Source organism: Emys orbicularis, chromosome 11 (genome assembly GCF_028017835.1).
Source record: "Emys orbicularis isolate rEmyOrb1 chromosome 11, rEmyOrb1.hap1, whole genome shotgun sequence".
In the NCBI taxonomy this organism is placed as follows: Eukaryota; Metazoa; Chordata; order Testudines; family Emydidae; genus Emys; species Emys orbicularis.
The window spans coordinates 64,518,372-64,535,259 of NC_088693.1; the positions used below are offsets into that span (position 1 = coordinate 64,518,372).

Below are 16,888 nucleotides of genomic sequence, written 5' to 3' on the forward strand. Positions count from 1 at the left end.
GTTTGTTGCCTGAGTACAGCAAGAGCAATATCAGTAGCTGTTTCTCAAGGTAACTTGTTATATCAGCAGGGAAATAGAGCAGGCAGGCAATTTAAATGGAAAAGAGGCTACTAGCTAATTATATTGTTTACAAAGCTCAGAGAAATTAACGATTGCTGAATCCCACATCTCATCAAACACCTGCAGGGCAGGATTCTGGGGCCCAGTTATGGAGGAAATGTGGAAATACTGTTTTCAAGGCCCACAATACCTTGCAGAATTCACTGTTTTGCTGTTTTAATTGGATTGTCACTTCTGTACGCTTCCACTCCCCTTTCCCCCCAGGTGTATGCTGACTACGAAAGCAACCCACAGTTACGCCAAGCGATTGAGTTTGCCTGCCGCCAGTTCTACATTCTGCATCGCAAGCCCTTTGTTCTGCAACTGTTTGCCAGCGTGGCTCCTCTGCTGGAGTTCCCTGTGAGTAAAACCTGATCCTTCCATTCACACTGGGGAGCATGGATATGCAGACAGGCTTCCACATGGGAGAAAGCAAGGGGAAAGCAGCTGGGACAAAGGAGGAGCTGCGTGCTTCTAATTCTCATGGAAATCAAGAGCAATGTACTTGTTACACTAATCCCTTTAGGATCTATTAACTGTTAACCAAGGGGCAGGGCTACTCAGGGAGGACAGGGGTTTATAAAACCAGCTCCTCAGTGACCAGAGGAGCTAGCAAACAGGAGTTTAGCGAGGGAGCCTGAAATCCAGACATACCTAACATACTCTAAACTTATGCCAATAAACACCTGCCCTCCCAACAAGCAGAGTGGGGGCTATCCAGTTCATATCACTGAATGCAACATTTAGGATTACCTGCCCTATGGGTAGGTGACATATGTGTGCATTTGGTGCAAAGAGCTCATGGCCCTCAGAGACCGAGTACTGGCTCTGGAGACCAGAGTGGCTGAACTGTAGGAGCTAAGGGAGACAGAGAGGTACATAGATGAGACTTTCCAGCACACACTAGAATGGTCTCACCCCCAGTCTGACAGCCTCTGTGCTACTGAGGAGGATGAAAGTCTCAGGGAAGGAAAACATCCAACTGGAGCAGAGGAAAATGATCCCATAGTTGGAACCCTCCTTCCAGATGATGTCATGGTATCCTCTTGCACTGAGGATACCTCTGAGGGAGAGAACCCCAGTCATTAGGAAGAGACAGGTAATAGTAATGGGGGATTCGATCATTAGAAATATAGATAGTTGGGTTTGCAATGACTGGGAGAACTGCATAGTGAATTGCCTGCAGGGAAAGGTAGGAGAGAAGTTCCAGAAGCCAAATTTAGGCTGCTAGGTAAGAGATTAAAGTCCAGAACCTCCATGATAGCATTCTCTGAAGAGCTTCCACTTCCATACACAGGGCCAGCTAGACAGGCAGAACTCCAGGGCCTCAATGTGTGGATGAGAGGATGGTGTAGGCAGGAAAGCTTTTGGTTTATTAGGAACTGAGGAACCTTTTGGGAAAGGAGGAGCCTATACAAGAAGGATGGGCTCCACCTAAACCAAAAGAGAACCAGACGGCTGGCATGTAAAATTAAAAAGGGCATAGAGGAGTTTTTAAACTAAGGGCTGGGGGAAAGCTAACAAGTGTGGAGGAACACACGGTTTGGACAGAGACATCCCATAGGGAAGGCTTTGTTAGCAGGGATTCTCTATATCGGGGTAGGCAACCTACGGCACGCGTGCCAAAGGCGGCACGCGAGCTGATTTTCAGTGGCACTCACACTGCCCGAGTCCTGACCACTGGTCCGGGGGGCTCTGCATTTTAATCTAATTTTAAATGAAGCTTCTTAACATGTTAATAACCTTATTTACTTTACATACAACAATAGTTTAGTTCTATATTATAGACTTATAGAAAGAGACCTTCTAAAAACATTAAAATGTATGACTGGCACGCAAAACCTTAAGTTAGAGTGAATAAATGAAGACTCGGCACACCACTTCTGAAAGGTTGCCGACCCCTGCTCTATATCCTAGTAAAGAGGAGAGGATAGATGTTGATAAAGCCCAGATAGGAACTGAAGAGAAACAGTGAAATGAAAGAGTCGCATTCAGTTACATCACTTGAAGGCAGACAACTAAAAAGTAACAAATTTTAAAAGTGCTAGAAGTCTAAATACTAAGATGAGTGAACTTGAGTGCCTGGTATTAACTAAGGATAATTATATAACAGGCATCACAGAAACTTTGTGGAATAATGACAATCAATGGGACACTGTAATACTAGGGTATAAAATATATAGGAATGACAGAATAGGTCATGCTGGTGTAGGGGTGGCACTATATATGATAGAAAGCATAGAGTCAAATATAGTCAAAATCTTAAATGAATCAAATTGTACCATAGAATCTCTATGGATAGAAATTCCATGCTAGAATAATAAGGGTATAGCAGTAGGAATATACTACCACCTCTTGACCAGGATGGTGATGGTGATTGTGAAATGCTCAGGGAGATTAGAGAGGCTATACAAATAAAAAAACTCAGTAATAATGGGGGATTTCAACTATCCCCATATTGACCAGGTACATGTCACCTCAGGACAGGATGCAGAAATAAAGTTTCTAGGCACGATTAATGACTGCTTCTGGGCAACTAGTCCTGGAACCCACAAGGAGAGAGGCAATTCTTGATTTAGCCCTAACTGGAGCACAGGATCTGGTCCAAGAGGTGATTATAGCTGAACCACTTTTGTAAAGGGAAATCATGCCTCTCCAGTCTGCTAGAATTATTTGAGGGTGTCAGTAAACATGAATAAGGGTTATCCAGTGGATATAGTGTACTTAGACTTTCAGAAAACCTTAGCCGTTCGTGAGGGACCTTGTCACTTACGCAAACTAAGCATGTGATGAGGAAAGGTCCTCTCATGGATCAGTAACTGGTTGAAAGGCAGGATACAAAGGGTAGGAATAAATGATCGATTTTCAGACTGGAGAGAGGTGAATAGCAGTGTCCCCCAGTGGTCTCTACTGGGACCAGTGCTGTTCAACATATTAATAAATGATCTGGAAAAAGGGGTAAACAATGGGGTGTCAAAGTTTGCAGATGATACAAAATTACTCAAGACAGTTAAATCTAAAGCAGACTGCGAAGAGTTACAAAGGGTCCATCAATGGCTATTAGCCAGGATGGTAAGGGATGCAACCCCATGATTTGGATGTCCCTAAGCCTGTAACTGCCAGATGCTGGGACTGGACGACAGGGGATGGATCACTTGAAGATTACCTGTTCTGTTCATTCCCTCTGGGGCACCTGGCATTGGCCACTGTCAGAAGACAGGATATTGGGCTAGATGGATCATTGGTCTAACCCGGTATGGCCGTTCTCATGTAGTTATTATAATCAATTCTCCTGCTCCCCTTTTTCTGCCCCACCAACAGTTTTGTGCATTGGCTAGGTGCATTATTTTTTATTTCACCTTCTGAAGCATCTGACATTGGGCATTGTTGACAGCAGGGCCAATGATCTGATCCAGTATGGTAAATTCAGTCATACTTTATATTAAATTCCTATTTTAAATGGTTTATAAAGCGTTAATAAATGATTAATAGCTGTTGTAAGCATGAGACAGACATGATATATGGTTATAAGCAACCTATTCACCAGTTGGACTCTAGCAATTGATTAACCGTTTATTAACCTTTTATAAGCTATTTATAAATGGAACCTTAATATAAAGTGTGACCATCACTTCTATAATCTTATGTTGAAAAAGAAACAATGAGCTTAAATTACAGCAAGGGAGATTTAGGTTAGACATTATGAAAAACTTCCTAACTGTAAGGGCAGTTAAGTACTGGAACAAGTCACCTACGGCGGTTGTGGAATCTCTGTCATTGGAGGTTTTTTAATAACAGGTTAGACAAACACCTGTCAGAGATGGTCTAGATAATACTTAGTCCTGCCTCGGTGTATGAGAGTGGACTAGATAACTCATCAAAGTCCCTTCCAATCCTATGATTCTATGATTGATTGTGAATATAAAGGTCCAGAGGGAGTTAGGGACCTTGAGTATCTGTGATACAGTGCCATTACTTCAGAGGACAGCACTTGAATGAACCTTTTGGAAGTAAAGCTATACAATTTCCAGACCACGTTACTGCTCTGGCCTTTGTTTGCAGAGTCAAACAGCGCACGTATTGTTTTATATGATTACTCTCCTGAACTAAACTTGTAAACTCTATGAACTCGTGATTAAAACTGAACTGTTTCTGTCTGCAAATGAAGACACGTGGGATGCAAATAAAATAATAAAAAAACAATAATAAATGGGTGTCATTTAAACAGGATGCTACAAACAATGGACCCAGCAAAGGAGTGTCAGCTCAGTGCCTGTTTGACCTGCTTCAGTCCCTAGAGGGAGATACACCTGACATTTTGGACATCCTAGAGCTGGTGAAAGCAGAAAAGCCTCTCAAATCATTAGGTAATAGCAAATCTTCCTTTTGTTATCCCCTGTATTCAAGAGACATGATTATTTATTTAGTATCTAATATGTTGACCCAGTAACATTTGCTTTAGGCTTTTTGGTTTTGAGTGCAGCAGTACCAGCTTCTTACCTTTTACCCAACTGTGAGGGTTAGGTTTATCCCAATTGTCCAGTAGGTAGTTCCATAAAGGGTTATTTATTTAATTGAAAAACATTTTCTGTTGTGCTGAGAGAGCAAGTTTGAGACCAGCCACTGGCATTTTGAATGTTCTCAATGGGGAGTGAAGAACAAAGATCCCAAATAGGCTGCATCATGCAGACAAAATCAGTGCAGCCCCCTACTCTGCTCCATGCTGGCAAGAAACAAAGGCATCGGATCCCCAGGATGGACTATGACTGGCAAGTGATGGACACCAATCAGCAATTCTCTGGTGTTCTGCTCGGGGGGGTTGGTTCTGGCCCATCTCTAAAGACAATACTTGGGGCTATTCAGAAACATGAAGGATTCTCCCTTCCTTCAGCAGTAGAAGCAATGGGATGCTACATTTAGCAATGCAGCTGCTTTGCTGTTTGTGGAGAAATAATGTTTGCTGCTACTGTATGGACCTTTCAGCTGTTTCCAGGCTGTTAGATTCACCTTATACACAAGCTGTTCATTACTAGTATTCCAGTAGTGTGGGGTTCAAGGAACCATGAAGCCCTCTCGGATTTACAGGAAAGGTTGGTTATGTTCTGGGATTTTGCAGTATTGTACAGCAGTACCACTAATTATCATATGAAATAATTAAGGGGTGCTGATATGGTCTTGCTTTTTCAGGAGCAAATTGCACAATACAGCATCTCTCAACTCGTTAAGTTTTAAAAGAAATTTAGACCAGAAAAGCTCTTTAATTCTCCTTGGCTGGATTTTCAAAGGTGCCTAAGGGAGTTGGGCACCTTATTCCCTTAGGAGCCTTTGAAAATCAGATTTATTGTTTAAAGTGAGAATATAAGGCAAAAAATTCAAACTTAGTTGCCCAATTCAGACACCTCTGACCAGATTTTCAGTTGCTCAACACCCACAACTGGAATTTGATTTTCAAAAGAGCTCAGAAACCTAAATGAGTGGTCAGATTTTCAGAAGGGGGCATTGTGTGCTGAACTTGTTTGAAAATCTGCCCATAAGTGCCATAAAGGGAGTCCCAGGGTACTTGAGCACTTGTGAAAATCTGGCCTTCATATAGGTGCCTTAATGAAAGTTGAATTCTTGAAAATGCTGACCCATAAGGCCCAAATATTCAATAGTGACACTATTTTTGGGTGTCCAACTTGGGACATTCTAAGAGAATTTCAGAAAGTGCTGAGCATTCACATTCTGAAAATCTGGACTCTTTGCAGTATCTCACGTTGGGAACCTAAAAATTGAGGCACTGAATGATAACATTTTCAAAAGCACCTAAGTCCCATTTTCAAAAGTGACCTGAACACTTAGGAGTCTAAGTCATTGGCTTTCAATGAGATTCAAGCTCCTAAGTGCTTGAGTCACTTTTGAAAATGTGACTTAAGTGCTTTTGAAAAAAATTATCTACAATTGCTAGCTGCTTTTGAAAATGTTGGCCGCAAATTCATATGTAGGCACCTAAATAAAAGTGACCTGATTTTCGGGGGGTGAAACAAATCCCACGCGGTCAGTGTCACATTTGATGTCAATTTTTAGTAAAATGGCAATTAGCTGAGAAACAAAACTTGTCATTAAAACCTTTATTTTCATGTGCAACTCAGAGTATGTTGACAGTGGGTGAAATTCAAAATAGGGCCTAAGTGGTGTGTAGGCCTTATGCTCGCCGTTTGAGTGAATTCCACCTGCCTCCATTTCCATTTATACAATTTTCATAAGTACTTCCTATGTTATTCTCATCCCCTCAGATTTCTGCTATGGGAATGAGGATCTGACCTTTTCTATCAGTGAAGCCATCAAGCTGTGTGTAACTGTGGTGGCATATGCTCCTGAATCATTTAGAAGGTAACATCTCTTTGGTTTCTGTCTTAGTTTATGCATGCTTGGAAAGGGAAAAGAATAGCTTGGCGCATGAGGGATAAAATACAGTTCAGTAAAAGTGGAGGAGGTAAAGATTATGCAAGAGGATTCCAAGCATGGCTGCTTTTGGGTTTTTAGAAGAAGGTGTTGTCTGTTCACAATCTTCTTCCGCTTTAAAAAAAATACAGATGAGTTTAGAGTTGGTGAAAGGTGCTGTATTTGTAATGTTCTCTAGTAAAAAGTTTTGGAATTTAAATAAAACCTGTGTGTAATCAGCACAGCTCTGGCAATTACCCAGATTAAAACTGGCTGTTAAATCATTATAGCCCTATTCTTGCAAGAAAGCTTTAATAAATACAAGCAGGCAAGACCTTGTTTTCGTATCTCATTTGAAAGAAAGCACCTCCAGCAGCAAGCACTGTCCCTCCCCTAACACCTTGCTGGGGCATTGGTACAGAAATGATATGGGAGTGGGAGTCAGGAGACCTGGGTTGTCCCTGACTGCCACTGACATGATGTGTGATCTTGGGCAGGTCACCTAGCCTTTCTATGCCTCGCTTTACCATCAGTAACATAGGCATGATGATAGGAAACTCAGCTGTGTTCAGTCATCCTGGGCGCCTGGAACACACCCAAGCCCTCGAGCATCTGCTGCTGTCTAACCACTTTCATTGGTTAAGGAGGGCATCTGTATGGGGAAGATGTTTTGTGGTTAGGGTCCTGGATGTCTGCTTTGGGACGCTAAATCATAGAGACCCCGAGGAGTTCTCAATCCATAGGCGCCTTTCGTAGAGCACAGCTCCCAAGCTGCCAACAGCCATATGGCTAGAGCCCCGGGCAGCGTGATGGACAGAGCAGCACTAGAAAGGCAGTCACTCTAACCATCGGTCTATAGCCATGGGAAAGTTGAGGACCACTGTCTGGTTTACGATCTGTGTGGTCTTGGAGCACATGGAGGGGGAACGTGAGGGAAGGAGCAGAGAGCCAGAGAGAAGAGGCAGACAAACACAGAGGGGAGGAGAATTGTGGAAACAGAGGGAGGCAGGTATGGAGGGGAACCTGAGAGAAAAGGAATCTTTGGGAGGGAAAATGAATGTGTTGGAATGAAAGAATGCATATGAACCAGATATGCAAATTAGGGCATTACACAATTGCATGGACCTATATTTAAACAGGTATAACTCAACCACCTTTGTAAATGGCTATGAGATCCTCAGACTAAAGGTGCTGTCTTGATACAAAGTAATTGTATTATATTCATTTCCTGCACCACCTGGATTTCCTTCAGCAGGGTCTCCCATCCAAGTACTTCTCAGGCCCAACCCTGTTTAGCTAGTGAGATATCGTGAAATCACAGCCTGAGATGAGATCCAGTGGCCCTTGGGTTGCCTTTGGACTCTCAAACCTCTGCCTGAAGTGAATTTCACTCTGCAGCACACTCCTCTCTAGCTAGGTTGAGTGGTTTCTATTGTTCCAGCCTCCAGATGCTGATGGTCCTGGAAGCACTGGTTCCCTGTTACCTGCAGAAACTGAAGAGGCAGACCTCACAAGTGGAGACGGTGCAAGCTGCTCGCGAGGAGATTGCTGCTACTGCTGCTCTTGCCACTTCCCTGCAGGCCCTCTTGTATAGCGTGGAAGTTCTCACCAGGTAACTCCTGTGGCAGTCAGACTACAGACTGTACTTTGTAACTCGCTGGATAACATGGGTCCAGGGAGCTATGTACGGTGAAGCTGTGATGCATGCTAGTGTATAATGACCGCGCTCACCCCCGGTAAAATTAGCACTGTGTTTTACCAGGTCATGGCTGAAGAGCCAATCTGGTTCTGAGAGATTGTCTTCAATATGCTATTGATTTTTTTCTGTACAGGCCCATGACTGCCCCTCAAATGAGCAGGTGTGACCAAGGCCATAAAGGAGCCACAACAGCCAACCATACCATGTCAGCTGGGGTGAATACTAGGTAATTCCATCGGTTTTCTTTTCAATCCATTGCTCCCACTAGCCTCAGTTGGAGTTTTGAAGTGCAGAGTCCGTCCTGTGTTCTGGGAACGGTTCTGAAGGCACTATGTGTGGGAGAGAGCAATCAGTCACTAAGGATGACAAGGCCTGAAGAGAAAACAAAACCCCAAAATGAACCATGAAGTAAGCAACACCCCAATCCTGGATTCTCATTTTAGGACAATGTGACTGAACCAGAGAATGGGATACCAAACAGGGAGAAGCTTACTCTAGATTCATTCTCCTTTGTTCCCCTTGGCCGACCAGAGATTTTATTAACCAGATTAAAAATGTCCCTTTTTTTGCTTCCGTCTGAGTCCAGTGCCAAACTGACAGTTGGACAGCTCCCATTTCAATAACAGCCACAAATGTGTGCATTCCTTCCTTCCTTGTTACTACAAACAGTGTCACCCCGTGGTAGAGCTCAGTACTGCATTCCCAATTGAAATGAATGGGGATTTGCCTTTTCACTAGTTTACTTGCTGCTTTTCCTTTATGATCATCTTCTTGCAGTTGCCTTTATCTGGTTCCCTTTGCCACTAGGCAGAGACAGCAAGGGAGAGAGTGGCACAGAATGCAGGAGAGAGCAGATATTGATGTGTTGTTTTTTCCCTACTTTGTTTTAAAACAACAGGAAGGAAATAAGGAAAGGAAAGTCTGAAGGGTTGTTTAACTAAAACCTAGTGGAGGTGTCGCCAGAAACCCATTACACTGCTCTATCACTCGTGGCAAGGCAGTTCACATTAGGCGGCTGTGAGCACAAAACCGCCAGATATTACATTGTAGAGAAGGTGCCAGTAAGAGGCACAAAAGCCTGTTACAGATAATTGGATTTTATGACTCTGTGTGGAGTGCAGCACTGCCCTCTGTTGGATAAGTTACACGTTTCTGTGATCAGATTCTATGTTGTCATGTTGCTAGCCTACAAAGAGGTTACAAGTCCGGGTATTACCAACAGCTAAGGAAAATGCTCCTTTAGTGCAAGCAGTAGAAGCCAGTGTTTTTGTAGCAAAAGGTTCTGTTCTGAATTTTATTTCCCTTGCGGTATCTGTGTGGTTTAGATGGCAAATGTTGTGTTTGTATGTACAGTATGTGCAATGGATGATCCAGACTAGCCCCATGGGCTGCATGTAAGTAAAGAGAACCATTTTCTGAAGACAATCTAGATAGGTCCCTATCTCTTCTCCCCACATTGAACTAGCTAGTCTACAACCCCAGTTCTCCATGCTACTCCACCATACCACAGTGTGACAACATGTATATGTTTAGGGCACAAATCTAGTCCAGTCACTGGAATCAGTGCATTAATTCGTGGGATTGGGGCAGCCATCCACTGATTGCAGTAGGATACAAAGGTAGTAAAAATCTTAGCCAATGCTCATTTTATTGGTCTACAAAAATTGGACTACAACTACAGTAAAACTATGTCCTGACAGGTTGTTAAATTTCCTGTCTAGAGACTCTGATATTGTGTGGTTGGAAAATCTTCTTGGCTCAAATCTCCGGACTTTTCTGATAGAGAATTTTCCGTATTCTAAAAGCAATTCAAAATATTTTTTTCTAAAGCTTCAAAGTTTCAAATTTGTTTTCTCTGTGGTGTTCTCCTCGTAACAGAAACTCAGTAGCGACAGCAGGAGTCTAGTGATACAAGACTTGATCACTGTTCCAGCTTCCAAGCTATTCTTCCTGGGAGTCAAAAGCAAAAAACAACAACAACAAAACAAAAACCCAACTCACGTTTGAAGAGTTTCTCCATTAGTTGAGATCTGTTCTCACAAAATAAAATGTTAGGAGGTAGACAAATACGGGAAATATGATAATGCCATTATATAAAACAAGGATATGCCTCACCTGGAATACTGTTTGTAGTTCTGGTCACCATATGTCAAAAGGCTATGACAGAACCAGAGAGGATCAGAGGCAGGCAATGAGAATGATTAGGGGAATGGAACAGCCCTCATATGAAGATAGATTGAAAAGACTGGGATAATTTACCCTCCAAAGGAGATGAAGAAGAGGGTTTAAACCAATCTCTAATTATTATGGGTTAGGATGAGATTTTTCTGGGGAGCAGCCTAGCTCTCATCCGCATACAGTGGGGTTTCTTGCACCTTCCTCTGAAGTATCTGATACTGGACACTGTGAGACAGAGGATCTGAACCAATATGGCAGTTTTGATGTTCCTGAATTCCTATTTGGAATCACAGTGTCTGCATTTTCAACTTCCCAGGTACCCGGATCAAGGAGCCAAACTGCACTTTATCAGGTACAGTAAGACCTACACCCCTTTTCCCTGGCATCTTGTGATGAACTCCTCCAAGATGGATTCCTAGTTCATCGGGTTCCACTTACAGTAATTGAGACAAGGGATGCTGTTTCAGGGGAAACCAGCAGAAGGTATTTCATTTAAACAAAGCTAATTCTCAGGAGGGTCCTGGAGGTAACAAACGCTCTCTCTCTCTCTCTCGCTCTCTCTCTCTCCCCCTCTCTCTCTACAAATGCCAGCTGCTTTGTCTTCCTTTTCCATCGCAGGGGAAGTGGCTTTTGCAGAGCAGTACAGCCCTACCTGTTATGGAGGAGGGGTTCATTACAATCTCCTCATTTACCAAGCTGTTTGTGTCACCTTCCAGCTATACATCATACACCCTCACTTTTTTTAATCCCCAGGGAAAACCTTCACTTGCTGGAGGAAGGCCAGGGTCTCCCCCGGGAGGAGCTGGACGAGCGAATTGCTAGGGAGGAGTTCAGGAGGCCCAGGGAATCCCTACTGAATATCTGCACTGAGTTCTATAAGCACTGTGGCCCTAGGCTGAAGATATTGCAGAACCTGGCTGGAGAGCCCAGGGTGACTTCCCTGGAGCTGCTGGATGTTAAGTCTCACATGAGGTACTCCACTCGCTGTACAAATCTGTGTGTGCTTGTCTGTATAACAATGAAGAAATGCACGCTCTGTATACAGGATACTGTATTCAATTCCAAGGGCAAGTCTGACTGAGCAATCTACATCGCTCAGCCTTGGGAACGGGCTATTCCAGTAGGCTTCCGATCAGGATAGCTGTCAACTTGCTTCAGTTCCACGAAAAGGGAGATGAAACATGAGGAGGAGGGGATGGGGAAAGACAGCAAGTTCTAGTACCCTAAGGAGTGGAAAGTGTGTGCTAGAGTTATGAATGCAGAGGGAGGAGCATTCTGAACACAGACATATAGGGAAGTGGGTTCATCTCAGGGATTTGCCATTTTCATTCCCTGACTCTAATTTTTCATAAAACCAAAAGTAATCACTTTCTTTTTTGTTTTTTGTTCTAAGAAGCCCAATCTCCTTCCTTGTTTAACAATTACTCTTATCACGCTGGCAGAGTCTTGCAGAAACTGTATTCGGTGTTCCCTAGATTGTGTCTGATTCCCTTTGCATTCCCTGGAGATTTCATACACTCACAACCGGTGGCAGCAGTTCACACTGTCAAGTATTTTGCTGAAGTTGGCAGTTGTCTCGAGAGTCACTAAAACATACATGTGCTTGCTTGATCATTATTTTCCCACATGGGTGGGGCATGTATAATATTTGATATAATAACAAAAAATCACCTGCAGGTGAAATGACATCCTATTGGGTATTGTTGGTTCTACCTGCGCTGCGGGTGTGTTCTGATGGCATAGGTATTTTCGGAGTGATCCCTGGTAGTAAAATATCATATTGCCTCTATATAAATCCATGGTACGCCCCCATCTTGAATACTGCGTGCAGATTTGGTCGCCCCATCTCAAAAAAGATATATTTGAATTGGAAAAGGTTCAGAAAAGGGCAACAAAAATGGTTAGGGGTATGGAATGGCTGCCATATGAGGAGAGGTTAATAAGACTGGGACTTTTCAGCTTGGAAAAGAGACGACTAAGGGGAGATATGATCGAGGTCTATAAAATCATGACTGGTGCGGAGAAAGTAAATAAGGAAGTGTTACTTACTACTTCTCATAACACAAGAATTAAGGGTCACCAAATGAAATTAATAGGTAGCAGGTTTAAAACAAACAAAAGGAAGTATTTTTTCACACAACACACAGTCAACCTGTGGAACTCCTTACCAGAGGATATTGTGAAGGCCAATCTATAACAGGGTTCAAAAAAGAACTAGATAAGTTCATGGAGGATAGGTCCATCAATGGCTATTAGCCAGGATGGGCAGGGATGGTGTCCCTAGCCTCTGTTTTCAAGAAGCTGGGAATGGACAACAGGGTATGGATCACTTGATTACCTGTTCTGTTCATTCCCTCTGGGGCACCTGGCATTGGCCACTGTCGGACGACAGGATACTGGGCTAGATGGACCTTTGGTCTGACCCAGTGTGGTCGTTCTTGTGTTCTTATGTAATTGTGTGTACTGTATCCTGTTATACAATGAAAACCAGGACTAATATGGGGCAGTTTTAATGTAGCTCTCACCATAACTTGTGGGTATATGAATGCTTTCAGAGGATATCATTGGAAGCTTCAGGATTGTTGCCTGAACTAAAGGCAACTAAACACTGATAGGCCAGATTCACTGGGAAGGAGCAAAGATGGTTTTAAACCAATCTTCTGCTCCCCCATTCCTGGGGCTGGCTTGATCTCCAGAGTAAAGTAGAGCATCCCTTCAACAGCTCTGAATTATATCAGGCTGCCCACAGCCCCAAAGGGCCATTCTGGCAGCCAGTTATATCCAGGCCCCAATCAGATACCCTTTCACCCTTACGCTGGAGGCTGGGGTATAGGGGATGGTATAGACCCACCAGGCCAGCTCTGTGCCACCCAGAGATTCCCCTTACACAAAGGGAATCCTCAGAAGGCTGATCTGTGGTTTTTATGGGTGATTTGCACCACTGGAGAAATTCAAAGGAGCTGTAGTGGGGTGCAGAACCTAGCCCAAAGAATTTGTCGGACAGCTTCTTTCATAGGAAGAGGTCTCTGGATGAAAATCAGCTCCACAGGAAACATATTTTTGTGTAATATTAATTTAGATTTTGTTTAGCAAATTCCTGCATTTTCACCTCCATTTTTCATGTATGATCCAAACAGAATGCCTTTTTACGTACAGTAAAGAGAGTCGTCTTTAGTGGTTAGTGGTTAACTCTTCAACACAGGACTTCCTTATTATAGTAGATGCATGAAATTCTTGTGTGGTGCATGGCCGGAACATAAACTGATTTAAATACAGGTGGACGTGTGTGGTCTGGCAGTGTGTAGATCATTGTAATATATTTTCCTCTGGAAAGTAAGTGCTAGAGAAATCAAAAATAGGAAGGAATAATTATTTGTACTGCCCCATTTTGTTGCAGTACAAATTCTCCAAATATTTCTTATTGACTTCAGTGAGCCTCAGGAATGTACATCCAATGCAAGGATTTAGCTCATAGCATAACATTAAGTGAGGGGTGTGGATCTTCCATATTACATTGAGATCCTTCTTTTGTCATTGCACAGAGTATAAGGGGGTCTCAATTTGCACAGGCTGGAACTATTTTCTGTTTTATACTAATATGGAAACTTTATTTTCATGATTTTGTATGTGTTGGAGTCACTGAACTAAGCCCGTCTATGTATCGTTCATCAGATGACTTAATAGTGTCATCAGTGAATTTTGTTGAAAGATTATAATGAATCAGGAAGTAGGGGAGTAGGTGGTAAAGCTGCTCATGGACATTTCTGCCTGTTTTCCAAGGTGGAAGTCCTTAAGAGATCAGAAGTTATCATAATGGAGCTGAGGGTCTGAATCACTGAAGTCACAGTGTAAGTTAGCTATAAGTAATGTGACTCCTCTACTGCTCCAGAAAATTGCTGGTTCAGTTTCAGTGCTAGAAATGACTGACTTGCTGGGATTGAAACAAATATGGTCTCATCCATAGTTAGCATGAAATCAAATGGTGAGTTGTCTTTTTCTCCAAAGAATTTATAGTGGAAATTTTGAGGGTTCCCCTTTGAGAGCTGTGAGGGCCCCTGGAGCTTTAGTGGACTTTTTCTGAGGAAGGGATGGGAAAATCCAGTCTCAGATTCAAAGAACAAATCACAGCTACAAAGAGATTTAAAAAAAAATTCTTGTACGCTATAGACTGTCTTTGGAATTTAAAGCTGTCAGATAAAACTGATCATAGTCACATATAACAAGATACAGTGGGTGACTATTTTGCCTAAGCAATTTGCATTAAAATCAGATCCAAGCTTAGGGTGTCTAAACAGCAAAGGGAATGTGTTTGGATTTTCTTCAGGTGCCATTGTTGAATCCAAAGTAAGAAACTCAGCCACAAAAGCTGATAGCCATTAGGATTCTCTGTGTAGATCTAAACTCCTGATCACCTTTGCCAAAACAATATATGACTGGGGGGGAAAAGATTTTTGTTAATGTGCAGCTAAAAGAAGATCATGTGGCTTTTTCAACTCCCTATTACCACATTGTTAATAATATTATAAATGAACATAAAATAACCCCTACCTATACAGAAAATATATAGAATAGTGCTGAGCTGTTTATCTGTTACCATAAATTAAATTCATTCAGGAATGACAGTGCTCCCAGAAGGTGGATCTCACAGAGTTAAGGAGCTGTGGCATTTTGGCACAGCCTCACAGCACTACATATCAACAAGATTTCAAACAGTGCATTCCCTGCACTATCTGGGTTATGGCCTCCTGCTAGGAGCTGTATCTCTCCTTTAGTATCCTTCAGCCATTGCATACCACATTAATTTCAGCCCGAGACAGAGCTGGAAAAGCACCTGAAGCCTCAGATTATAATTTCTTTCTCCTCAAACAATATTTTGTGCATGTTTTATGGCTGTTTTTTCTTCAGACTTTTTCCTAAGCCTTTCCCCCATCTTTCCCTTGGTGGCCTGCTGAGTAGAGCTAAGAGGAAATACTCTTCCAATACACAGCACTGGTCCCCAAGACCCACCTTTCCAAGGCTGTTACTAGAGCTAGTTGAGCAGTTTTCAACAGAACAGTTTTCTTTTGGACAATTTAGTTTTGTCAACATTGAAACATTTTGTGGTAATGTGTCAATTTCAGCACATCAAAAAAAAATTACAGCAAGTCTTCAAGTATGTTTAACTGCTTTTCATATTCCAAGCATGAGGTAAATGCTGCCATGGGCGCCGATGGGGGATGCTAAAAACCCCATAAGCATTGCTATCTGGGAGAGTCAGAAAGAGCCAAAAAGGTAATAAATGAAGCTAGTGGGAGAAGCAAAATGAAGCATGCTGGGAGAAATAATCCTAAACAACACAGATTACATGGATCTGTGAACCATATTAAGTTAAGTGCATCTAAATTGCACAAAAATACACACAGTCATCCCCCTATATTGATCTGGTAACATTACAAAAAGACAGACCACTCCAGCTTCACTGACACATTGCAGGTGATTGCAGCATGCTAGCAGAGACCCTTCAATAGGATTGCCCATATTATATATTATTATCCACTGAACACAGATACTATGATGCCACTGTTTTAATAACATGAACTAGCTTTTCTTTATGTTCCTTTTGGTGCAATTTACCAATCCACTATCCACATAAACATACACATGATGATGTATTCCTTATATACCACACACGAACATGCATAAATATTGGTTCCACAAGAAGCTTCTTAAGGGGCCAGGAATGTGTGATCATTTGACCTAAGAGTTTAAATTGCAGTGCTCTTACCTCAAATATCCTTCTGTTAAAAGAGATTGGTGATACCTCCACCAGGTGGTTGGCATGGCTCTGTGTGGAGAAGCTCACGTTGCAGAGTATCAGATTTCCCTCTTAACAAGCCATAATTTTAGGTTGGCAGAAATTGCACATTCCCTTCTGAAGCTGGCACCTTATGACACCCAGACGATGGAAAGCCGCGGGCTCCGGCGCTACATCATGGAGATGCTGCCCATCACCGACTGGACAGCCGAGGCCGTGAGACCTGCCCTTATCCTCATCTTAAAGCGATTGGATCGTATGTTCAATAAAATTCACAAGATGCCTACTTTGAGGTGAGCAGGTGTAACGGAAACCTTTGGGTCCGTTTCTGATGTTGCAAGCCTTGAAGTAAGGGTATGTCATTTTATTGACAGTGTCATGCTGCACTGACTTTTACAGCAAAACAAAACAAAGACGCATTTCTCCTGTTGGTGTATATGTATGTCGCCATTTTTCTTGGTGCCGGCTTCCGGGCAGCAATAGAGGAAATGCATATTTTACTGAGGGTGACCATAAGAAATCATGGAAATCTAACACTTTCCCTCTCTCCCAAAATAAGACTTCAGGCTATAAAGATTCTCATTATCTCTCTGTGTCTTTTATGTTTGCTGTTTTAAAAGACATAAAGTTAAATTATGGGAAGAGTATTTTTAAAGTCTGTGATTACTGTATCAATCCTGTAAGGCTCTGTACAA

The 16,888-nt window shown here is 42.5% G+C and overlaps 1 protein-coding gene across 3 annotated transcripts in view; it reads left to right on the top strand.

Annotated features, from left to right (window-relative positions):
- UNC80 (unc-80 homolog, NALCN channel complex subunit) overlaps positions 1-16,888 on the top strand; it is a 171,611-nt gene that overhangs the window by 126,556 nt on the left and 28,167 nt on the right. For all 3 annotated transcript variants that reach the window (XM_065413385.1, XM_065413384.1, XM_065413386.1), the window contains 8 exons: positions 325-459; positions 4,328-4,466; positions 6,375-6,471; positions 7,964-8,134; positions 8,355-8,447; positions 10,716-10,751; positions 11,153-11,371; positions 16,286-16,486. In XM_065413385.1, coding sequence (XP_065269457.1) covers positions 325-459; positions 4,328-4,466; positions 6,375-6,471; positions 7,964-8,134; positions 8,355-8,447; positions 10,716-10,751; positions 11,153-11,371; positions 16,286-16,486 — 1,091 coding nt within the window. The remainder of the gene's footprint in view (positions 1-324; positions 460-4,327; positions 4,467-6,374; positions 6,472-7,963; positions 8,135-8,354; positions 8,448-10,715; positions 10,752-11,152; positions 11,372-16,285; positions 16,487-16,888) is intronic.